Source organism: Entelurus aequoreus, linkage group LG24 (genome assembly GCF_033978785.1).
Source record: "Entelurus aequoreus isolate RoL-2023_Sb linkage group LG24, RoL_Eaeq_v1.1, whole genome shotgun sequence".
Taxonomy (NCBI): Eukaryota; Metazoa; Chordata; class Actinopteri; order Syngnathiformes; family Syngnathidae; genus Entelurus; species Entelurus aequoreus.
The window spans coordinates 13,453,586-13,480,190 of record NC_084754.1 but is presented as its reverse complement, the minus strand read 5'-3'; the positions used below and the strand labels follow the sequence as shown (position 1 = coordinate 13,480,190).

General features: G+C 41.1%; 1 protein-coding gene across 3 annotated transcripts in view; it reads left to right on the top strand.

The window, feature by feature from the left end:
* Positions 1 to 5,915: 5,915 nt before the first annotated feature.
* Positions 5,916 to 26,605, top strand: part of mtss1la (MTSS I-BAR domain containing 2a) — a 68,675-nt gene continuing 47,985 nt past the window's right edge. For all 3 annotated transcript variants that reach the window (XM_062035344.1, XM_062035346.1, XM_062035345.1), the window contains exons 1-3: positions 5,916 to 6,368; positions 15,748 to 15,809; positions 15,923 to 15,996. In XM_062035344.1, coding sequence (XP_061891328.1) covers positions 6,300 to 6,368; positions 15,748 to 15,809; positions 15,923 to 15,996 — 205 coding nt within the window. In that variant the 5' untranslated portion in view covers positions 5,916 to 6,299. The remainder of the gene's footprint in view (positions 6,369 to 15,747; positions 15,810 to 15,922; positions 15,997 to 26,605) is intronic.

The following is a 26,605-nucleotide window of genomic DNA, read 5'->3' as shown; positions in this document are numbered from 1 at the left end:
TATATATATATATATATACTGTATATATATATATATATATTGTGTGTATATATATATATATATATATATATATGTATGTATGTATATACAGTATATACTGTATATATATATATATATGTATGTATATATATATATATATCTATACTGTATATATATATATATATATATATATATATATATATATATATATATATATATATATATATATATATATATATATATATATATATATATATATATATATATATAATGTGTGTTTATAGCCCGGCCCTTGGCCAAATTATTTTAACCCAATGCAGCCCCCCGGGTCAAAAAGTTTGGGGACCCCTGCTCTAGAATAAACTTTCACTGGTTCCGAGGCGACAAAGCAGCTCACAAGCCGATCATGTCAATATAACAGCACATGCCAGTTATCTCTCTGTGATCACGGTGCCGTTAAAAATAGTGTGTCTGCGTTAGCGCTTATAATGACAATATCACTAACACTTGGTTAATAGTCAGGTCATAAAATGTAAATGATGTATTAATGGCGGTTTTTGGATGACTATTTAGAGGGCTTTATGGGTGGAATAGAGAATGCATAAAAAAATATATATCTGTCTTCTTGTCTCTCCTAATGATTGTGAACAACAGGCAAATTGTCATGTCTGTGTGATCATGTTTTGTTTTGGTTATGTTCGGTTTGGTTTTTGGACTCTTTGTGCACTCTTCTTTGTTTTGTTTCCATGACAACCTATTAGTTTTCACCTGTCCTCATGTCACGCACCTGTCTCACGTTTTGCACTCGTGCACCTGTCCCTAATCATGTCGGTATTATTTAAGCTTTCAGTTGCCCGGCAGTCTGTCTGGCGACATTAACTCTGTTACCCCTGTTTAACTCTGTTTGACTTCTGCTACCCATGTTACCCATGCTACCATAGTTCCATGCCAAGTGAGTTTTGTCTATTTTCATGTCACAGTAAGTGTTTATTTGTTTCATGTCCATAGTTTTTTTGCCCAAGTACTAGTTCTTGTTTCATAGCCAAGTTTATCTCCGCTTTGTGCGCACCTTTAGTTTGTACCCTTTTGTTTGTACTTTGTAATTAGTGTTAAAATAAAATGATGTCCTTACCTTCACGCCATATCCACTTCTATTCTTGCATCTCGGGAAAACAAACACCCAATAGTCCACGTTATGACACAAATTAAAATTTAATGGCAGCAACGTGTGGTGAATAATTGTGAAGTAAAAAATATAATACACTTGTTTCTTTCCTGGCTGCTCAGTACAACATAGTTGAACTAACAATAATTATAATTAGCATGAATATGTATGAAAAAAACATCTAACAAATTGGAGGTCAACCTGATTGTGTTTGGCCATAGTGGTTACTAGATGTAATGGCCAGGTGCTTGTGTCCATATATGGCATATTCATAACAGACTAGATGCAAATCGGATTTTTGTCCCCAAGTGTTAATCATGAAAAAGACAGAAAAAAATGCCTTTTTTTTAATTTGTGGTTGTGCTAATCTCTGCTCTAATGTTACAGTTGAAGTCACGTGTTCCTGCACTTGTTTGGTCCTGCTCTGATGCCACATAGCTGGGGATCGGATTCCCCTATAAATATCCTAAACAGAAGTCATGTTTTTGCTCTTGTATGCGGGATATTATCACACACAAAACAAGGTGATTACGTTTTACTTGTTTATTTTTGTTGTAAGCAAAAACTCTACCCAAGAGGTGCCAAAAAAGTGGTAAATGAGAAGTGTTTGTGTGAAGTAACCATTTGTTTTCCCCCCACAGCCTGTCCGGTAAAGTGGATGGACCATTTCAGGCTGATGAGAGAAAGGCAGATGTGGAAGGTAATAAATTGATGGATGTTTATCAATAATGACCCAATGTCCTATGCAGTCACTCCATAAAAAAATACATTAGTCGCTGGTGGCCACCAAAGCCTCTTTTTATATTAACTTGAAGTGCTTTGCTCTTTATACTGCACAGATAACTAAACAAATCTGTTTACCAGAGCCTTTGACGGAAGAAAAAAAAAGTTTATGGTGTTATTGAAGTCCCGTCAAAGCAACTGGCCGACATATGTACTGTATCTGCCCCCACTTCCTGGGTAGGTTTCTTGTCAACACTTTGCGGCGACTCTATTTTCAACCCATCACTCAAAGTTGCAGTGATCATTTCTCATTATGTCACTGCTGCTACGCGATAACTACACAGGAACTACAAGCTGTCAGTATTTTTTCATTGATAAAAAAAGGACAATGTGTAAAAGGGAAATTGTGTCGCGTTACAGGGCGTGGGACTTTTTGCCGGCCAAAAGTGGGGGCTTCCTGCAGTTGCCTGACTGTAGTCGGTATACTCATGCAGCCATAGTACAGTATACTGTACATGTGTGTACAGTACATATATATATATATATATATATATATATATATATATATATATATATATATATATATATATATATATATATATATATATATATATATATATATATATATATATATATATATATACACATGTGTATAAATATACACATGTGTATAAATATACACATGTGTGTATATGTCCCGACAAGAAATCTGCGTTCAAAGAACTCCGGCTTATTAGTGATTACCAGAGCCCCAAAAAAGTCTGCGGGCTATAGAGCGTTTTCTATTCGGGCTCCAGTACTCTGGAATGCCCTCCCGGTAGTGGTTAGAGTGTCCGCCCTGAGATCGGTAGGTTGTGAGTTCAAACACCGGCCGAGTCATACCAAAGACTATAAAAATGGGACCCATTACCTCCCTGCTTGGCACTCAGCATCAAGGGTTGGAATTGGGGGTTAAATCACCAAAAATGATTCACATAGTGCAGGGGTCGGCAACCCAAAATGTTGAAAGAGCCATATTGGACCAAAAATACAAAAACAAATCTGTCTGGAGCCGCATAAAAATTAAAAGCCATATATTACATGTGTCATGAGATATAAATTTAATTAAGAGGACTTAAAGGAAACTATATGACCTCAAATATACCTACAGATGAGGCATAATGATGCAATATGTACATATCGCTAGCCTAAATAGCATGTTAGCATCGATTAGCTTGCAGTCATGCAGTGACCAAATATGTCTGATTAGCACACCACACAAGTCAATAACATCAACAAAACTCACCTTTGTGCACTCATGCACAACGTTAAAAGTGTGGTGGACAAAATGAGACAGAAAAGAAGTGGCATAAAACACGTCCTAGAAAGTCGGAGAAAGTTATACATGTAAACAAACTATACGGTGAGTTCAAGGACCGCCAAAATTAGTAGGACAAAACGGCGCTCGCCAAATACTTGAATCAGTGAAGCATGTTTATTATAAACAGTGTGATTTATAACAATTAGGGAGGTTTGTGTCATGTTTGTCCTCCTACAGAAACCATATTAAAACAAAAAAATAGATTTTTTTCCCCTCATCTTTTTCCATTCTTCATACATTTTTGAAAAATCTCCAGAGAGCCACTAGGGCGGCGCTAAAGAGCCGCATGCGGCTCTAGGGCCGCGGGTTGCCGACCCCCGACCTAGTGTGTGTGTGACAATCATTGGGGGGGGGGGGGGGGGGGGGGACATCTGCGGTCCTCTCCAAGGTTTCTCATCGAGCTTGATGCAATCTTACTTGGAGGGGAGGAAACAGGTGGTAGAGGTGAACGGCACCGTGTCCTCCCCTCTCAGTAAGCTGTGGAGTCCCCCAAGGCAGTATATTAGGGCCTTTACTGTTCCTAATATACATAAACGACATGTCGTCAGCATGCGACTGTGAATTGTTTTTGTTTGCGGATGACTCGGCCCTGCTGGTATCAGACAGGGACAAGTCACAGGTGGAGAAAATCCCCAGTGCTGAACTCTGTAGAACTTGCACCTGGCTCGCTGACAACAAGCTATCCATACACTTGGGTAAAACGGAATCCATCCTATATTTGGGTCCCACATCAACCTTAAGAAAGTCAGTGACTTCACTATAAAAGTGGGTGACATTGTTATCACCAGGAAAGATGAGGTCACCTACCTAGGTTCCATTCTAGAGGCTAATCTTTCCTGTGATAAAATGGCAACCAAGGTAATCAAAAAGGTCAACCAACGAACGAGATTTCTCTATAGAATCTCCTCTCTGGTCAACAAAAGCACCATGAAGATTCTGGCGGGAACTCTCTTTCAACCCTTTTTTGATTACGCATGCACCTCCTGGTACCCTAGCACCTCCAAAACCCTCAAATCTAAACTCCAATCATCCCAGAACAAGCTAGTCAGGTTACTTCTAGACCTTCACCCCAGATCCCACCTCACTCCTACCTACTTCTCCAAAGTGGGCTGGCTCAAGGTGGAGGACAGAGTAAAACAACTTGCACTGAGCCTAGTCTATAAAATCCGCTACACCTCCCTGATACCGAAGTACATGTCAAACTACTTCCTTAATGTAAATGACCGCCATAACCACAACACCAGAGGGAGCTCCACTAACCACGTTAAACCCAGATTCCGATCTAACAAAGGTCTTAACTCATTCTCTTTCTATGCCACATCAATATGGAATGCACTCCCAACAGGTGAACCGAGCATGTCGTTGTGGCTTGTGCAGCCCTTTGAGACACTTGTGATTTAGGGCTATATAAATAAACATTGATTGATTGATTGATATATATATATATATACACACACATGTATGTATGTGCATGTATATATATATATATATATACACTACCGTTCAAAAGTTTGGGGTCACCCAAACAATTTTGTGGAATAGCCTTCATTTCTAAGAACAACAATAGACTGTCGAGTTTCGGATGAAAGTTCTCTTTTTCTGGCCATTTTGAGCTTTTAATTGACCCCACAAATGTGATGCTCCAGAAACTCAATCTGCTCGAAGGAAGGTCAGTTTTGTAGCTTCTGTAACGAGCTAAAGTGTTTTCAGATGTGTGAACATGATTGCACAAGGGTTTTCTAATCATCAATTAGCCTTCTGAGCCAATGAGCAAACACATTGTACCATTAGAACACTGGAGTGATAGTTGCTGGAAATGGGCCTCTATACACCTATGTAGATATTGCACCAAAAACCAGACATTTGCAGCTAGAATAGTCATTTACCACATTAGCAATGTATAGAGTGTATTTCTTTGAAGTTAACACTAGGTTAAAGTTATCTTCATTGAAAAGTACAGTGCTTTTCCTTCAAAAATAAGGACATTTCAATGTGACCCCAAACTTTTGAACGGTAGTGTATATATGAAAAATTATGACTTTATATTACATATTTTCTACTTTATATGAGAATTCTGATTGATGAATTAATTACAGGGCAGCATGGTGACACAGGGGTTAGTGCATGTGCCTCACAATACGAAGGTCCTGAGTAGTCCTGGGTTCAATCCCGGGCTCGGGATCTTTCTGTGTGGAGTTTGCATGTTCTCCCCGTGACTGCGTGGGGTTCCCTCCGGGTACTCCGGCTTCCTCCCACCTCCAAAGACATGCACCTGGGGATAGGTTGATTGGCAACACTAAAAATTGGCCCTATTGTGTGAATGTGAGTGTGAATGTTGTCTGTCTATCTGTGTTGGCCCTGCGATGAGGGGGCGACTTGTCCAGGGTGTACCCCGCCTTTCGCCCGAATGCAGCTGAGATAGGCTCCAGCGACCCCAAAAGGGACAAGCGGTAGGAAATGGATGGATGGATGGAATTAATAAGAATGGTGGTTCCGTAGTAATAACAACACAAGCATGTGTCAACAACACACATCTGCACAAGGAGGAAATCCTGCTCGGCATGACAGTGATCTGTCCAATAGGAGCGCGCGGCTTCGCTTTTGTTGGCTGGGGGGCGGAGTCACTCCTCCTTGTCTCCGCCTCCTCCCCAACCTTCGACCCGCCCCCCCCCCCCTTTCCCCATTCCCATGGATCTTGTTACCGGAGGCTCCTCGACATCTGCTGCCGGGGTAACAACACTTCTCCCTCCTATCTCCTGCCATCTTCCCAGGACCACCGAGCTTCTCTCCTATACCCCCCCCCCCTCCGGTGATGGTGACGATGATGAGGAGGAGTAACCGTACATGCTTCCTCCACGCGTACCGGCTCTAACTCACCTCGCCGAGGACGCGCCTCCTGCCGCTGTTCCATCCAGTCCATGAGCGCGGTACCGTCGAGCGGAGCACTTGTGTTTATTTGTCCGCGGACTGCTGGGCTGCTGGGGGGGCCTTCGCATCCCCCTCTTCGCCGCGGGAGGACACGCGAGGGCGGATGTAAACAACAGTCTATTTCTTCGTTGAAGATCCGAGAGCATGGAGTCTGTGGAGAAGGAGTGCGGGGCGCTGGGTGGATTATTCCAGGCTATCGTCAACGATATGAAGGTAATATGACCTTAATTTATTTATTTATTTTTTTAAAGTAGATGCTAACTATATTGGAGTTTTGTGTTTCTGATCTCATATCTATGTGTTTTTTTTTTTTTTTTACTGCCTTTGTGTCTTTGGTGGCCCCCCTCCTCCACTGCAAACAGCCCTGCAGGACAAACTGGGAGATGAAACATGTTTCCCTTTGTGTTATTTGCATAATGTGCAGCAGGTCTGTCAGACACTCCATAAAATGTGTATTTATTATAAACATACTATATTGTGTCTCTGTATATTTGTCAGAAAATAGTCCAACAATTAAATGCATTTAAAAATATATATATATAAATCCAATCACCGTACCGCAGCTGGCTGAACTAGACATAACTAAATAATAAGTGGATGTACATTTTTATAGATAAAAAAATCTTAATATCTTCAGTAATCTTACATAATGTGCTTTGTAGTGGATTTGACTTGTGCCCCCCTTTTTTTTTTAAGGACGCTCAAACGCTTTAGTGAAATTGTCGCCTAATGTTCTCATCCCATTAAGTATACTACGCCAGTGTTTTTTAACCTTTTTTGAGCCAAGGCACATTTTTTGCGGTGAAAAAATCCAGAGGCACACCACCAGCAGAAATCATTAAAAAAGCGAAACTCGGTTGACAATAAAAAGTCGTTTGATATGACTTTAAACCATAACCAACCATGCCTCACTATAGCTCTTGTCTCTAAGTGGGTGTACTGTCACGACCTGTCACATCACACCGTGACTTATTTTGAGTTTTTTGCTGTTTTCCTGTGTGTAGTGTTTTAGTTCTTGTCTTGCACTCCTATTGTGGAGGCTTTTTCTCTTTTTTTGGTATTTTCCTGTAGCAGTTTCATGTCTTCCTCTGAGCGATATTTCCCGCATCTACTTTGTTTTAGCGATCAAGAATATTTCAGTTGTTTTTATCCTTCTTTGTGGGGACATTGTTGATTGTCATGTCATGTTCGGATGTACATTGTGGACGCCGTCTTTGCTCCACAGTAAGTCTTTGCTGTTGTCCAGCATTCTGTTTTTGTTTAACTTTGTAGCCAGTTCAGTTTTAGTTTCGTTCTGCTTCAATGTCTTTTCTTAGGGGCACTCATCTTTTGTTTATTTTTGGTTTAAGCATTAGACACCTTTTTTACCTGCACACTGCCTCTCGCTGTTTCCGACATCTACAAAGCAAATAGCTACCGGCTGCCACCTACTGATATGGAATAGTATTACACGGTTACTCTGCCAAGCTCTAGACAGCACCAACCACTCAACAACAACACATCATTTGCGGACTATAATTACTGGTTTGCAAAAAATATTTTTAACCCAAATAGCTGAAATTAGATAATCTCCCACGGCACACCAGACTGTATCTCACGGCACACTAGTGTGCCGCGGCACAGTGGTTGAAAAACACTGTACTACCCAGTGTGTGTTTGTTGTGTGTGTGTGTGTTGGGTGGGTTGGAGTCAAGGAAGTTGAACCCGGGTGGTCCATGGTTGTTCACGACAACAGATGGAAAGTGTGAAACGCATCCATCAGGCCTGAGACGCAGCCCCCGAAAAGTGTTGCCGGTCTTTGCACTCCTTTGTGTTTACAAGAGTTTTGCAAGTTAGTCGAGCAAACACACGCCGCAGATTTGTTGTTGATCGCTCACTGGCAGGGGCTGAGGTGCCTTTGAAGGGACTATTTATGGGCCCTCTGTCAGGCTCCGACCAAACGAGCCCTCAGCTATTGGCAGGCACTGGTTTGGTTTCATTGCATTTCCTTTTGTGTGAGGCGCTACAGAGAAACACAGGGTTTAGTACCACGCCGTGTACTGAAAAGCAGATGAATGAAGATGAAGCCCTGAGTCAGCACTGTCCTGGTCCACTGTCTGAGACAGACATCTGACCTCATTCCTGCCGCCTGGCTGGTCCACACAAGCCTGTCAGATCAGCTTTGCCCCCGGGGGTTGCACAGACCCACAGCTTTCCTGTGGTGATCTCAATTGTGTACATAGGACTGATTAATGTCACTGTCTACTAGGCTCTAGAGCTCATACACACAAAATACAATTCACTGACTACACCGGCTTTGCAGCACCTGTTGGTTATGTAACGACTGCAATAAGACGATGAATGCAAGTAATGGGGGTGCCCAAAGTGTGGCCGGGACACAAAAAGAATACTAAACAGCAATGCAGATTACTTTCCCCCAAAAAATATAAACGCAACATTTTGTTTTTGCTTCCATTTTTCATGAGTTGAACTCAAATATCTAAAACTTTTACTATATAAACAAAATACCTGTGAAATAGTGTTCACAAATCTGTCAAAAACTGTCTTAGTGAGCATTTCTTCTTTGCCAACATAATCCATCCCACCTCACAGGTGTGGCATATCAAGATGCTGATTAAACAGCATGATTAATGCACAGGTGTGCCGTAGGCTGCCCACAATAAAAGGCCACTCTGAAATGGGAAGTTTTGCTTTGTTGGGGCTCTGGGAGGGGTCAGAAAAGCAGTCAGTGTCTGGTGTGGCCACCATTTGCCTCACGCAGTACAACACATCTCTTTCGCAAAGAGTTGATCAGGTGGTTGATTGTGGTCTGTGGAATGTTGGTCCACTCCTCTTCAATGGCTGTGCGAAGTTGCTGGATATTGGCAGGAACTGGAACACGCTGTTGTATACGCCGATCCACAGCATCCCAAACATGGTCAATGGGTGACATGTCCGGTGAGTATACTGGCCATGCAAGAACTGGGATGTTTTCAGCTTCCAGGAATTGTGTATAGATCTGTGCAACATTCGGCCATGCATTGTCATGCTACAACATGAGGTGATGGTCTCGGGTGAATGGCACAACAATGGGCCTCGGGTTCTCCGCACGGTATCTGTGCATTCAAAATGCCATCAATAAAATGCACTTGCGCTCGTTGTCCATAACATACGCCTGCAGAAATTATTTGGTTATGCAAACCAATTGTTGCAGCAGCTGTCTGGGTGGCTGGTCTCAGACAATCATGAAGGTGCACCTGCTGGTTGTGGACTTCTTGTGGTCTGCGGTTGTGAGGCCAGTTGGATGTGATGCCAAATTAATTGAAACGCCTTTGGAGACGACTTATGGTAGAGAAATGAACATTCCATTCACGACAAACAGCTCTGGTGGACATTCCTGCACTCAGCATGCCAACTGCACGCTCCCTCAAAACTTGCAACATCTGTGGCATTGTGCTGTGTGATAAAACTACACATTTCAGAGTGGTCTTTTATTGTGGGCAGCCTAAGGCACACCTGTGCAATAATCATGCTGTTTAATCAGCATCTCGATAAGCCACACCTGTGAGGTGGGATGGATTCTTATCTCTCAGACAGAAAATGATTGTTAGGTATGGATACATGATCCTCAAAGACCAATAAAATCACATGTGGTGTACCTCAAGGATCAATTTTAGGTTCTATTCTTTTTAATATTTACATCAGTGGTCCCCAACCTTTTTGTAACTGCGGACCGGTCAACGCTTGAAGATTGTACCATGGACCGGGGGGGGTGATATATATTTTTTTTGTCATTAAAAAAAAAATCATGTGTGCTTACGGACTGTATCCCTGCAGACTGTATTGATATATATTGATATATGATGTAAGAACCAGAAATATTAATAACAGAAAGAAACAACCTTTTTGTGCGAATGAGTGTAAATGGGGGAGGGAGGGTTTTTGTGGGTTGGTGCACTAATTGTAAGTGTATCATGTGTGTTTTATGTTGATTTAATAAAAAAAATTAAAACATTTTTTTTTTGATACATTCAAAAATAAAATATATATAACCTGTAACATGTATATAGAAAATTACGTTAAAAAAATTGATAAATTATGTACATATACACAGTATACATGTCAGTTGATTTGAAAAACAATATATACAAAAAATGGGGGGGGTATATACACTATGTACATGACACTATGTGCATGACTATGCACATGTTGACTCCAAGAGTGTGCAAAACAGAATGAGAAAATATATATACACTATAACCACATATAAACCTGTTTGATGCTTCGAAGAGTTGCTGGAGATCAATTTTGGTTCAGATCAGGTAGAGGTTGAGCTGAGCCATGATTTTATGGCAGTTTTAAAATTTAGTAGGGAAGTTCGAATTTCTGTTGGTATTGCATTCCACTGTGTGGTGGCAAAATAGTCAAATGCATTTTTTCCCATCAGAGTCTTGAATTTGGGGGGGACGAGGTCTGAGGAACTCCCTCTCGTGTAGTACCTGTGAGCATCACTTACTTTGGTGAAATAGTTGGACAGGTTCTTGGGGACAGTTTCTCTGAGTATTTTGAATACCAGGCACATTGCGATTTGGTGTACTCTTTCCTCAACTCTAAGCCATCCTAATTTGGTGAAGCGGGCTTGAGTTAGGTGAGTCCTGTATGGGGGGTTGAGCAGGAGTCTCACCAGCTTGTTTTGGGAAGTTTGCAGTTTCGTTTTTAGTGGCTTGGGGATACTGGTGAACCATGAGGTGCAGGCGTAGTCAAAATGACACTGTATGAGTGCACCGGCAAGGGTCTTAAAGGCCTACTGAAATGAATTTTTTTTATTTAAACGGGGATAGCAGATCTATTCTATGTGTCATACTTGATCATTTCGCGATATTGCCATATTTTTGCTGAAAGGATTTAGTATAGAACAATGACGATAAAGATTGCAACTTTTGGTATCTGATAAAAAAAAGGCTTGCACCTACCGGAAGTAGCGTGACGTAGTCAGTTGAACATATACGCAAAGTTCCCTATTGTTTACAATGATGGCCGCATGAAGTGAGAGAGATTCGGACCGAGAAAGCGACAATTTCCCCATTAATTTGAGCGAGGATGAAAGATTTGTGGATGAGTAAAGTGCAAGTGAAGGACTAGTGGGGAGTTGAAGCTATTCAGATAGGGAAGATGCTGTGAGAGCCGGGGGTGACCTGATATTCAGCTGGGAATGACTACAACAGTAAATAAACACAAGACATATATATACTCTATTAGCCACAACACAACCAGGCTTATATTTAATATGCCACAAATTAATCCTGCATAAAAACACCTGCGTGTTTGTTATGCTAGCTCCTAGCTCCTCTGCTAGCTCCTAGCTCCATAGAACACGCCAATACAATTCAAACACCTGATCAACACACACAATCACTCAGCCCAAAAGACCGTTTACCTAACCCAAGGTTCATAAAGCTTATATATTTTTAAAAAGTTACGTACGTGACGCGCACATACGGTCAAGTTATCGAATGTTTAGCAGCCAAGGCTGCATACTCACGGTACCTGATATTCAGCTGGGAATGACTACAACAGTAAATAAACACAAGACATATATATACTCTATTAGCCACAACACAACCAGGCTTATATTTAATATGCCACAAATTAATCCTGCATAATAACACCTGCGTGTTTGTTATGCTAGCTCCTAGCTCCTCTGCTAGCTCCTAGCTCCATAGAACACGCCAATACAATTCAAACACCTGATCAACACACACAATCACTCAGCCCAAAAGACCGTTCACCTAACCCAAGGTTCATAAAGCTTATATATTTTTAAAAAGTTACGTACGTGACGCGCACGTACGGTACGGTACGTGTTATGCTAGCTCCTAGCTCCTCTGCTAGCTCCTAGCTCCATAGAACACGCCAATACAATTCAAACACATGATCAACACACACAATCACTCAGCCCAAAAGACCGTTCACCTAACCCAAGGTTCATAAAGCTTATATATTTAAAAAAAAGTTACGTACATACGCAAAAAAAAGCCAAAGCTGCATACTCACAGTAGCACGTCTGCGTCTTTGTCATCCAAATCAAAGTAATCCTGGTAAGAGTCTGTGTTGTCCCAGTTCTCTACAGGCGTCTGTGTATCCAAATCAAAAGTCCTCCTGGTTAGAGTCTCTGTTATCCGAGTTCTTCCATCTTGACTGCATCTTTCGGGAATGTAAACAAAGAAGCGCCGGCTGTGTACTGTTGTGGCTGACTACGTTCGAAAAATACGTCCATTTCGCACCGACAACTTTCTTCTTTGCTTGCTCGGCTTCTTTCTCCATAATGCAATGAACATGATTGAAACAGATTCACGAACACAGATGTCCAGAATACTGTGGAATTATGAAATGAAAACAGAGCTTTTTCGTATCGGCTTCAATGTGGAAGGCATACCCGTGTTCGCCGGGCTACGTCACACGCATACGTCATCCTCAGAGGCGTTTCGAACCGGAAGTTTAGCGGCAAATTTAAAATGTCACTTTATAAGTTAACCCGGCCGTATTGGCATGTGTTATAATGTTAAGATTTCATCATTGATATATAAACTATCAGACTGCGTGGTCGGTAGTAGTGGGTTTCAGTAGGCCTTTAAGTAGAGATGTCCGATAATGGCTTTTTTGCCGATATCCGATATTCCGATATTTTCCAACTCTTAATTACTGATTCCGATATCAACCGATACCGATATATATACAGTCGTGGAATTAACACATTATTATGCCTAATTTTGTTGTGATGCCCCGCTGGATGCATTAAACAATGTAACAAGGTTTTCCAAAATAAATCAACTCAAGTTATGGAAAAAATGCCAACATGGCACTGCCATATTTATTATTGAAGTCACAAAGTGCATTCTTTTTTTTAACATGCCTCAAAACAGCAGCTTGGAATTTGGGACATGCTCTCCCTGAGAGAGCATGAGGAGGTTGAGGTGGGCGGGGTTGAGGTGCGGGGGTGGGGGGGGTGTTAGAGGGTAGCGGGGGGGTTTTATTGTAGCGTCCCGGAAGAGGTAGTGCTGCAAGGGGTTCTGGGTATTTGTTCTGTTGTGTTTATGTTGTGTTACGGTGAGGATGTTCTCCCAAAATGTGTTTCTCATTCTTGTTTGGTGTTGTTTATATGGCTACTCTCAGTGTGACCTGTATGGCTGTTGGCCAAGTATGCGTTGCATTCACTTGTGTGTTTGAAAAGCCGTAGATATTATGTGATTGTACCGGCACGCAAAAGCAGTGCCTTTAAGGTTTATTGGCGCTCTGTACTTCTCCCTACGTCCGTGTGCACAGCGACGTTTTAAAAAGTCATACATTTTACTTTTTTAAACCGATACCGATAATTTTGAAACCGATAATTTCCGATATTACATTTAAAGCATTTATCAGCCGATAATATCGGCAGTCCGATATTATCGGACATCCCTAAGAAAGACCGCGCCCCACACAGAAAGAGACATCAGAAAGACCGCGCCACAGCCAGCTTCATAACAAAGATGGAGGCGGATCATCCAGACATGCCCGTGTTTCTCCTTCTTGTACATGTACAGACGCTTTTGGAAATCACACATGAATACCTTAAGAGAAGGCAACGGGCGATTGCAGCTATTTCGGATACAACACATTTCAGACGGCAAGAGAACTTTCGAATGTCCGGTTCAGCTGTGATTCTACTTAGCGAAAAACTTCCTCCCTTCCACCCGTGGATGTGATACAGGCAGTGTGTGACTACAAATATTGCTTGGGAATGGAAATGGAAAACGAAGGTGAAGGCAAAAGAGTGAGGAGTGTCCTGACCAGATATTTAGATCCCTAGTTGTAAAATGTTCTTTATCACATTGTCTACTTTCTCATGTCGATTAAAGATTTGATTCATGTATGATGGCTCAGGTGGGATTCACTACAATAGGGCCCCACAGCACACTGGATTCCAGTTAATTGAAATACCACAACACTGGATATTGTTCAAAGGAGATACATTTTAATTTAAAACTTGCACACAAAACACTGCCATCCGGGGGGAACTCAAAGTAGGTAGGAGGCCACAGGGAAGACCCAGGACACGTTGGGAAGACTATGTCTCCCGGCTGGCCTGGGAACGTCTCGGGATCCCCCGGGAAGAGCTGGACAAAGTGGCTGGGGAGAGGAACGTCTGGGCTTCCCTGCTTAGGCTGCTGCCCCCGCGACCCGACTTCGGATAAGCGGAAGAAGATGGATGGATGGACACAAAACACAGCAAACAAATGTAAAATGCACAGCAAACTATTTACAATATAGTTATTTTAGATAACAACTTCACAGTGAAGTAGAGTCATCTACTGGAGAGCTTGGAGCAGATGGACGCTCAGGTGGATTCTTTTTTTTTCTTCCGCTCATCCGTACTAGGTCGCGTTGCGCCGGCGGACGGAGAGGTGCGGGGGTCTTAAACGGTGGCATTGTTGTGTGTGGACACGGATAAGGTTAGGTGTGATTTACCCTGGATAACATTATCCAGCTTAGTGTAAACGGGGCCTAAGTCATCCAGCAGTTCAAAAATGAAACTGGTGGATAGACGACTGACGAGTCTGACTGTTCAATTATGTGGACACACGCCCGAGTGATTGTCTCTCTCCTTTGCACAGCATACCACATTGGCTGCAGCCGTTTATGTGTAACTGTGCCAAGTTTGCACGCACCTTCCAAACGTGCTAAATATGGACACAAAAAAACCGCAGCTGCAAACAGTTTCATGCTTAATAAATTGTTTTGCAGGCGCTAAATAATTATATTTGCATGTTTTCCTCACAGTATTGCGGGCAGACTGATAATTTACAATACGAAAAGGCAAACAGACTACCGGTAAATTAATTTTGCTCACTATTTTGCTCATTTAAGATGCACACTGCGCACGAGTGACTAGATCAGCTTTGCAAATTTGCATGCATTTTGATAAACGCAAAACCTTTAGTAGATCACTTTACATGCACACTGCATTTTGTCATGCAGCTCCTCATGCACACATTTACGCACTCAAAAGTGTAAGTACCAGGGAGTAGCTTCCTAGATGCTTTCTTGGATGGACAAAAAACATTTTATTCCCACAGTTCAGCTTTGGCAGGAGTCCTCATTCGTGTGGATATCATCGTAGTTTTCTTGGAAAACCACCTCATTACACTGTTGTACATAATGTTGTAGCCTGTGTGTAAAACCCACATCTTTTGGCTTTGGGCCCCCTCCCTGTTGGGGAATCCAGCCTTGAAATGTGTTTCATGTTTGCCTTCTGTTCTTCTAGCTGCAGGCAGTGACTGATTAGCCTGGGCTAAATCCAGGTTAGGCTAAATACAGTAGCCAGTTTTTGAAAGCCTTGCATGGGGTCACATAATGATAAGAGCGCTTATGTGGATATTCCTTGTATAAGCGTCATGCAAAACAAGCTCACTGTAACACATGGCAGAAAAGGATGTTGAAGTACATACCCTGACCTGATTTGAACCCGTGTGAAACCGTTGTCAAATGTCAAGTTGTACCAGATTAGGTCCTGTTTAATTTTGTCTGACGTAAACCAAGTTCTCCTGGCTCATTTTATTTTTCTGTCTCTTATCAGAGCTCTTACCCGGCGTGGGAAGACTTCAGTGCCAAGGCCACAAAATTGCATTCTCAACTCAGGTGAGAAGCGCTTGCATCAGATGTTTGACCTAATTGAATAGATCATTGTGAAATATTTATAATCACTTTGGTTCAAGTCATGGCGCAATGAACATGTGCCTTTATTTTTTCAGGACTACAATTCTGGCAGCCGTGGCCTTTTTAGATGCTTTTCAAAAGGTAGCAGACATGGCGACTAATTCAAGAGGTAAGGCGGTCCAGTGTTTCCTATATACACAATAACAGTGGTTCTCAAACATTTTTCACCAAGTACCACCATGAGCAACATTCAAATACAATAGTGTAGTAGGCCGAAGTATTCATTTAAAACAAGGCAGAAGTTATTATAAGTATATTTAATATTTTTGGCCACTGTAACATTACACACAGTTTGAACAGTAAACACTATGTTTGACTATAGGAAAATAAAACACTGTACTTTAATCAAGTCATTCTTTGGCGTACCACTAGTGGTACACAGACCACAATTTGAGAATCACTTCACTATAAGATCTACAAGTAAAAGATCTTGTTCTGTCAACTAAAAAACGGTCTTCATCTTATATACATATAAAGTGAATACAATATAAACAATGGCAGCAAATATACTATAAATATGTGTTCATTAAATTGTAGTTTTAGATCAGCATGTGCAGGTTAGCAGTAATAGTTATTTTGTTTTAGTGTCAGATGCTATTTACTTACAATAACAAGAACACCATTGGCTAGTTTGTGTTACCATTAGTGGTTTAACAGAACACATTTGTGTCAAAACGGTCTATATTTTTCACAATTACGAAGTTTGTGTAGTAACATTTTTGATTGGTGTTTACGGCGGTCACTCACCCTGTCTCATCAACACGAACGTGGCGGGGAGCGCGTGCACACATACAAAAGCAGTCCAAGAGAAGCAACAAACAATTTGCAGTCATGTTGTTGTTATGATAGAATATGCATTCAATGACAGCTAGCATTAACTATCCAAATCTCTATTATTAGCTAAACCCCTAAAGCTAATGCGCGTGCATGTGTTACGTACGTACCTACTTACATCATTACGTCCTAGAAGCCGGAAAAGTGCGGGATATGCTGTGTAAAATACATTGGAAAGTTAGCGCCTCGAATTTAAACTTTTTAAGGTCAAGACAAGTGTTGCCTTTTAGGGCACCATGGCAAACATTATTTTCTTTCGAGGCAGGATATATATATATATATATATATATATATATATATATATATATATATATATATATATATATATATATATATATATATATATATATATATATATATATATATATATATATATGTGTTCATTTATGAGATCTAGGGCTGCCAATTATGGCCAAAGTAATAATTAAGATTATTGTTATTAATATTGAAATCATGATTACTGATTGTTAAGTAAAGCATTTTTGGGGTGTGAACGTAATACCATCATGTAATTTGTAATGTCTAATAAAAAGACTATAGATAAACGTTATCCATATATTTATAGACAAATACTAGGTTTTTTATTCTTTAATAACATCAACCTGTCAGCTTTTTGTCATTACATGATGCCTTTATCTCTTTTTTTACAGTTTGAAAATAAATATGTCGTATAGTAATTAACTATACACAATAAAACATTAACAAAATGATGTGTCACATGAATGATTTTTGAAGTAAAACCTTAGTGACATGAAAAAAACACAATTAATGTAAAAAAAACATGGTGTTTACTTTTTTAAAATCAAAATAAAACACAAAGCAGTTTGGCTAATGAAGATGAAGTCTAATAAACAAGCTTTGTTCTTCTACAACGCCTCCCTAGTGTTTCAGTACAACAGTTTGGCCAACAAAAAAAACCCCCGGAGTGATCCCTCTGACATCGAATAAACAATCTTCACAGCCTGCGTTCAATTCGGTGAGATGACAAAACATTTGAGCTAATATTGATGTTATTTGAACACTAATACAGTTTGCAGTTAAATAAAGGACGAGTGAGCATCCCAGTAAACAAAGTAAAGACTTTATAAAAAAGTTGTGACAACGTTCACGACACATCGCCTGCTGCAAAACATCAAATAGTTTTCTCCTTCGCTGTATACTTTGTGTGGGACAAGTGCGTCTGTCTCCAATATTGTCCACACCTGTCTCCATCTAAACACAGCAGTGCGCTCTTAAACGAAAATGATGTTAAACCAAGCGGTTGGCTCCGTTTACTCCGAGGGGGAATCTCCGCAGCAAAGTTGGTGTCGTTGGTCCGCCATGATTATCCAGCCAAACACCGCTAGTGCGCATGCCGAAAATGCATTGATAAATTACGTTTTTTCTGTAATTAAAAAATTAAACGGTATTACTAACCATCGCAAATTACCGTTTACTGTTGCATTCCTTGTCCATTAAGTAAAAAGTCAAGGGCGGTCACAGCATGTTCTTGCCGCAAATGTTGGTAAATTTTTTGGGCATTACGGCGAAAGACGGGGGCGGTCGCGGCACTTGCCGCAGTTGCCGCGGTAAAATTCGAGCCCTGCAAGTGCATGTATCCTTTTATTGTAGGCTATTTGGAGACACTACATACCGAGTTGAATATAAATAAGATAACACATTCAGTGCAGAAAAAGGTCATCATTTGTTGCGCCCTGTTATTTTATATGTTTTTTAGAGGATTCCTCAAGAGCAGCAACACTTGAATACACTACTTTTTAAAATTTTAGCAGACACATTAACACAGCCAGTCCCTAGTGTTGATCATTTTGCACACCGGCGCTTTCAGCCTCTTGCCGTTTTGATTCTCCTCCCAATGCTAAGCCCGTGCTATGCTGCCACACTGCAGTCTGGGATAACCAGTGCCAGCCTGAGCTTTGAAGTCAGGAAAAATGTTCTCTCATGGAAATGATCAGAGGTCTACAAGCCTCTGGGCCGTGGGATTTCATGATCCGGAGAGCTCTTGTTTCAGTGGCAGAAAAAGCTGAGATAACTTTCTTCACCAGGGTCGCGGCGCTTTTCGGCGATGACTTTTGGTCTTCAAAATGACATGCAGACAAATAACACGTAAACAAAACCATATTAAATATTTGTGATTTGAGCTTGTCAGCCAAAAGTTTAAGACACGCAGGTGCAGTAATTAATACCGTTGCAAAATGTATGGCAATTATGATTGCGCCTTTTGAACAAGTGAGTGTGGAAACGTAATGTGTTGTAACCCCGTATCTGCCAGACTTACACATTGTTTAAGTTTTAAAAATGAATAAAGAGGAATGCTTGAGAATAATGTAGTTTTCCTGCATGTACAATAGTCACTAATTTTTTCGTATTTAAACTAGTACAGTCAAATTATAACATTTTTCATTCATATTATTCTCAATTATGTATTTCGATTAATTGTAATTAATCGCAGTAATTTCTGTTTATGATTTGAATGAACTTGAAAAAATACCCCAATATTTTGGCACAACTGCAATTTAATAGTCAAAATGTCATACAGGGACATTTTCTTTTGCCTTAATGCACATCATTTATATGTTCAAACTTTTATCTTTAGTGTGTTTTGAAGTAAAATTTGCCAGTGAGCACACCAGTTGAAGTTTCCTCACTTGTCTTTGCAACTGACACATGCATTGACCTGATCACTGACCGTATAACAACCTGCCTTTCTGTTAACCATCCACGATTAAGGTAAAGGAGCATGTGCGGTCAAAATAAATGATGCGATTAAACAGAATATTTTACATGATTAATGTGATAATGTTTTTATATTAAAGTGTAACCTTGACAGCGCTATGATCACACCTGGCTTTACTTGTGCTCTCAAGTCACAACTACAATGCTCTTACTCTTAAGACGGCCAAAGATGTGAAAATCTGAGCTTATTGTTTCGTTGGTCCTAATGAGGTCTGCCGAGCTGCTTTTTGTCCCAACTAGCAGCTGATTAACACTCTTTTGAGTTGATCGTGGAGAGCAATATGTAGGTCAAAACCCCTCTGCATGAGCATGGACACGTGTGTAAAGGCTCCTGGCATGCGCGCAAAAATATTAATGAAAGCGTAGTACGCAAAGACGCTCATATTTTAAGGCCGACAGCTGGTAGATGGATACCTGACCTTGCAGGTCACATGCCCACATGCTTTAATACCACCTGTATTAGTCGTCACATACTGTCCAACTTGCTTCAAGGGTGTTGACACTTTGTCACATGTGCTCTTTGTGTGTCTCAATCTGGTTTATTGTGGAGACACATCACATTACCGTAACTGAATCCTTAACCCTACAGACTGGAAAAAAAGGTTACTTGGGATTCATGGCTGACACCCTGCTGTGCAAGACTTGAATATGGGGGTGCAGAAAATGTAGAGAAAAGATCAGAGAGTTGAATACTTTTTGCAGCTATAAATGTATAAAATCCCTGTAAGTGTGCTCACTCCACTGCTCCATTAACTTTCGGATTAGTACCCTCGTTTTGAAGCTATGTGGGAAACGTTATATGATCATACTTTGTACTAATTAAACAGGGACTGACTGATAAAGGGACGGATTTTGACGATTTATGAATTACTGCGTTTCACATATAGGGATTCTGTATTGGCTGATCACAGTTTTTCTTGGAAATTGGCCGATACTGATCGGTGGCCGATCCCTACTTTCATGTGTATTGTTAAAGTTATGATTCAAAATCCATTTCAATCAAGCTGTTCTAATTGTGCAAATTGGATATTGTATTTCAATAAACTTAAATTAACAATCCTTTTAAGGTGTCTCATGCCAAATGTGCTGTTTTTAATCATTCTTAGCCAGAGCGCTAATTCTATTTCCTTTGTCCTCTGGGACCTCTGTTAGTCCCACCAATTCATTTGTCAATGAGAGTGTCAATATTTACTGAAACTTCCTCTCTAACCTTTCAACCCCAGGCTGCATATTTAAAATGGCTCAGTGTTAAAACATGTATGCCTTAATTGTCATAATATTTGAAGCACCTATGTAACACCACTGGTTTATAGACCAATCACTGCGGTCACACATTGTTCCGGTTCCATTCTGAGAGGAACGTGGTCACCACACCCAAGCATGTCGGTAATGTTAGCCAGATCCTCACATAGGATGTGGTCTGTCCTGGTTTTCCATGTCTGATGCATGGATATTTTTGTCCCTGTCAGCACCAGTCCCAACTCTCAAATGATCATCTTCATGGATTATCTCTTGTTTGTCAGCTTTAGAACCTTATTGATTTTCACATCCTAGCTAATACGGCAGTAGCAGCTGAGGTCAGATGTCATAAATTACAGTTTTGAATCAATTTCCTATTGTACAGACTAGTAGACTACATACTGTTTCATCTTTTGTTCTTTAGGTGCACAGATGACATGATATTTTGAAGAAGATCTCAAACTCTGCGACAAAGTGAAGTGAATTATATTTATATAGACAAAGACCATAAACATGTTTGGAAACTCAAGAGAGATATAGTCCTTCTCTTTTGGATGTCTGAATATGTTATGGTTTTGACATGGGAGTAGTTGCTCCCAGTTGGATATTAACAACTTTTGCAGGTTCTTGCACATCTTTGGCTTCACTTTTTACCTTTGACCAAAATCACACACAGTGTACTCACCCTCACACACTTGCCAAAAAAAGCAACATTTCCCCTCACTAAGAGTTTCCCTATTACTGTGCAAAGAGCGAGGACAGCGTATAAAGAATGATATCCTTCTCTTTTCTTTGAGTAATATTCATCCATCCATCCATCCATTTACTACCGCTTGTCCCTCTCGGGTTCATGTTATTCTAAAATACTAAAGTGCCTCCTCGACATTCCCCTGGATGTCTATGTTGATGTGTCAGACTGCCACGCTCGGTGTCCCATGTTCACCGCTTCCTCTTGCCTGTGGAGTCCATTTATGGTTTATGGTCACGACCATGGCGTCAGCATGTGTGTTTTATAAAGACACAGGAGGAAGTTGGCTCCTAGGCTTTTTGGCGCTGTCACATCGAGGGATCTGTGTCTGAAGACAGATCACAGCTGGGTTCAATAAAGGTCCATCAACCACAGGGTCTTAAGTTGTGTTTAGACAATTTGGACATTTCCAGATAAAAACGTTTCGTGTTTCTTCGGAGGTTCTATTTTTAGGTCGGTCATCCTATTGGTTTCGGCGGAGACCATTTTTATCCCTCTATATTACAGTGTTGTGTATGTAAGAATTATGCAGTGTTTTGTGTTCTGCTGTTGCTAGGCTGAGTAACATATGTTTCTGTGGACGCTTCACTTCCATTTTTGGGCATGGTTCAATTAGATGGAGGTCAAAAGGGGAGGACCTGTTGGCTAATGGTTCACCAGGGTACGGCGAGCGCCGTTCATCTTTTTCAGCGAGTGTGGCGAGCCTTGTTAGTGTGGGGGTTGTGGTTTCGGTGGGATTTCCAAAGCTCTTGGTATCCAGGCTAGCCATAGGCGTTTTGCTAATCCTCTTAGCCCAACTCTATAACACACAGACTCAGAATGGCTTCTCTTCCCTTCTGAGCGGCCAACCCCTGCTTCAGCAAAATTCACCCAGTGGGATCCCCACCCAGACAGTGTTGCAAGTTTACGTTCCACTTTCATTTGGACATCGGTAAGCCAGACAGTGACTGTGGAGTACAAACAGAGACGAAATGTCCAGTGCAGTACAATCTGATGTTTTTACTCCTTATTGCTTATTGAGTGGAGGCATGCTAGTAGATCAGTGTGTCAGTGAAGTAGTAATCTGCTTGGATGCTGTGCCTCTCCGGGCTGGCAGATGGGGCGGATATCCCCTACGAGCCATCTGGACGAGCTGGCATGGACGAGATGCAGCCCGGCCCTAGTGTAGAGCGAGATCAGCAGCTTACAGTCCTCTGTACTGTCCCAAACGGTGTAGCTATTTTTTAACAGGCATGTCAAATACTGAGAGCGTGCACATGTGACCAAGATCGACATGCATCAAGCCTGGCATGTCATGTTAAAGCCTAGGATGAGGATGTATTGTAATGTAAGCACCACAGCTGGATGGGTAAAGCCGCATCCTATGGCCTTTTGACTTACCAAAATGATTTGGGGGGATTTTAGACATGCTGTCACTTAAATAAATAAACCCTCTACTGTACTATGACTTCCACCCGGATTCCAATAACCTGAAGTGGGACAGTCCAGTTTGCAACACATAGGTACGAGACATGAATGAAAGATGACAAACGTAACCCGGAACTTGAGGGTTCCAGGTTTGATGTCCGCTTCCGCCATTCTTGTCGCTGCCGTTGTGTCCTCGGGCAAGACACTTTACCCACCCGCACTGGTTCAAATGTAAATTAGATATTGGGTTTCACTACGTAAAGCACTTTGAGTCACTAGAGAAAAGCGCTATATAACTATAATTCAATTAACACTTCACTTCATAGTGATGCATGCTGACAGTATCCATTATTCACATCTCTTTAGTCAACTTGTAATTAATCGGGAATAATTATAGATAGAAGTTTTCTATCTTTAATAAGTGTACCTTGAACCGATCATTTTCAAGTTTTTAATACTTACTTTACTTTATGCACAAAGCCAGAGATCATACGTGTATATACTGTATAATAGTAATATAAAACAGAACCATTAAAGATGCATGAATAACCTATTTATAACAGCACGGTGAGACAGGGGTTAGTGCGTGTGCCTCACAATACGAAGGTCCTGGGTTCGATCCCCGGGTTCGGAGTCTTTCTGTCTGGAGTTTGCATGTTCTCCCCGTGACTGCATGGGTTCCTTTCGGGTACTCCGGCTTCCTCCCACCTCCAAAGACATGCACCTGGCATGCGATGAGGTGGTGACTTGTCCAGGGTGTACCCCGCCTTCCGCAGCTGAGAAAGGCTCCAGCAACCCCGAAAAGGGACAAGCGGTAGAAAATGGATGGATATAGAAATCGTAATCAAATGGTGAGGTGCCACTCCAACCAGTATTCATTTACCTTCAGCGGTCAAATGTGGATGGTTTACCACCATAACACAACCTCAGTCTCTCTGAGGTTTGTTTGGCCTGCAGGTTTGCCAGGTATTACAGCATGCAAAAGTAAAGAGTAAAAAGTCTAGAACAACTGTGCGCGGAACAGGCAAAAAAGGGAATAATAATTGAAGAGAAAACAAATCTTTTGGCCGGTTTAGCTTTCATTCTGAGGGTGAAATACCAAACTAAGAAGAAAAACATGAGATTTAAGGGGAACACTTTGTTCAGATGGATTTGAACTCTGGATAGAAAGGACACTATATATATGTGTGTGAGAGGACTTGAACGAGGGGAAAAAACAATATTATGCATACTTTCACTGATTATGTAAACTTGTAAAGCATAGCTCAGATTTTTCTATGTGAGGATTTTGTAACCCTTTTGCAACCACATTTTGTGTCTTGGTCTGAACGCACAGTCTGAAGTGATTGACTTCTATTGTTTCTAGAAGGAGATTCCCTCTGTGATCTGGTCCAAATATTAACTGCATGTCTTCTAGATGTAATGCAGAATGAGCGGTGTCCCCTAGTGTGCCTGCTTTAATCTTTTATTATCAGATTTCAGATTAATACTTGATCACGCCATCCGACTCCTGCATTTTATATGGATAAGCATTGCTGTTGAAGTACTAGCGTTTTGCTATGACAACACAATTTCAAAGTTAAAGAACAGTGTGTAAGAGTCCTGTTAATAAGGCACATGTTTGAATTAGCATGCACAATTAATTATTCCACTTGTTATAGCAAGGAGATATTTTAATGCCATTTGTCATTGCATGTGCCTCACAATACGAAGGTCCTGAGTTCAATCCCGGGCTCGGGGTCTTTCTGTGTGGAGTTTGCATGTTTTTCCCGTGACTGCGTGGGTTCCATCCGGTTACTCCGGCTTCCTCCCACCTCCAAAGACGTGTACCTGGGGATAGTTGATTGGCAACACTAAATTGGCCCTAGTGTGTGAATGTGAATGTTGTCTGTCTATCTGTGTTGGCCCTGTGATGAGGTGGCGACTGAGATAGGCTCCAGAAGATGGATGGATGGATGGGTTTTAGCAATGTTATTGAATTATTTTACAAAACTAACATGGCCCCCCTCATTCTTTGACTTTTCAGCATGCGGTCCTGGTTTACAATATCAAAAATAGGCATTTACAGGTTTTTTGTTATTTCTGGGAGACCTTGTAACCAAATTCAAATGACTAACTAAGGGATCGACTGTAGTCCAAACTCACTAACTGTAAAAATCCATTTTCATGCCCATGGTACACAAAACTAGTACTTTTGATTGTGCATTTGCACCGGAAAAAAAACACAGAGATGCATTTCCAATTACTAGCCAGATCTCTTTAATACAGCATGTTTATTCAGTACTGTATCTCTTCATTCTTGCTACTGTATGTGAACGTGCATTGCAAAGTTGATCGTGACCAACTTGTGAGGTCGATTCAGTGTAAATGTGGCCTCAGGCGCTACAGGAGTGGGGTTGGTTTGAAGTACTGCTGTATGAATAGCACATGCAGCAGTGCCTGTCAGCATTGTTTGCAAATGAGCAATGTCAGCAACGTTGTGAAACAGAAGAATTAACACGTCATTGATTGAACTGCCTCACAGATGCTGTTTGTTGTACTACATAAATACTCAGCTTTTTCATTGTTTTCTATACAGACAATATAAAGTATCTCACCATAGTGACAACACAATCGAATTGTGTTGGTTATAAGTACCGTAGTAAATCTTAGAAAGCTGTATGGATTCACTGTCCTCTGGAAATAAGTCAACGCAGAGCTATTATTGCCTAAATAGCTGGCAACAAATGTACAAAACCAGTGAAGTTGTCACGTTGTGTAAATCGTAAATAAAAACAGAATACAATGATTTGCAAATCATTTTCAGCTCATATTCAATTGAATACACTGCAAAGACAAGATATTTTGTGTTTGAACTGAGAAACCTTTTTTTTTTTTGCAAATAGTCATTAACTTAGAATTTATAACCTGCTCAGTGGCCTTGTGGTTAGAGTGTCCGCCCTGAGATCGGTAGGTCGTGAGTTCAAACCCCGGCCGAGTCATACCAAAGACTATAAAAATGGGACCCATTACCTACCTGCTTGACACTCAGCATCAAGAGTTGGAATTGGGGGTTAAATCACCAAAATTAATCACGGGCGCGGCCACCGCTGCTGCTCACTGCTGCTGCTCACTGCTGCTGCTCACTGCTGCTCCCCTCACCTCCGATGGGGTGATCAAGGGTGATGGGTCAAATGCAGAGGATAATTTCACCACATCTAGTGTGTGTGTGTGACTATCATTGGTACTTTTTTGAAATGGCAGCAACACATTTCAAAAGAGTTGGCACAGGGGCATTTCTACCACTGTGTTACATGGCCTTTCCTTTTAAGAACACTCAGTAAACGTTTGGGAACTGAGGAGACCAATTTTTGAAGCTTTTCAGGTGGAATTATTTCACATTCTTGCTTGATGTACAGCTTAAGTTGTTCAACAGTCCAGGGTCTTCGTTGTGGTATTTTAGGCTTCATAATGCGCCACACATTTTCAATGGGAGACAGGTCTGGACTACAGGCAGGCCAGTCTAGTACCCGAACTCTTTTACTACGAAGCCACGCTGTTGTAACACGTGCAGAATGTAGATTGCCATTGTCTTGTTGAAATAAGCAGGGGCGTCCATGAAAAAAACGTTGCTTGGATGGCAACATACGTTGCTCCAAAACCTGTATGTACCTTTCAGCATTAATGGCGCCTTCACAGATGTGTAAGTTAGCCATGCCTTGGGCACTAATACACATACATACCATCACAGATGCTGGCTTTTTACTTTGCGCCT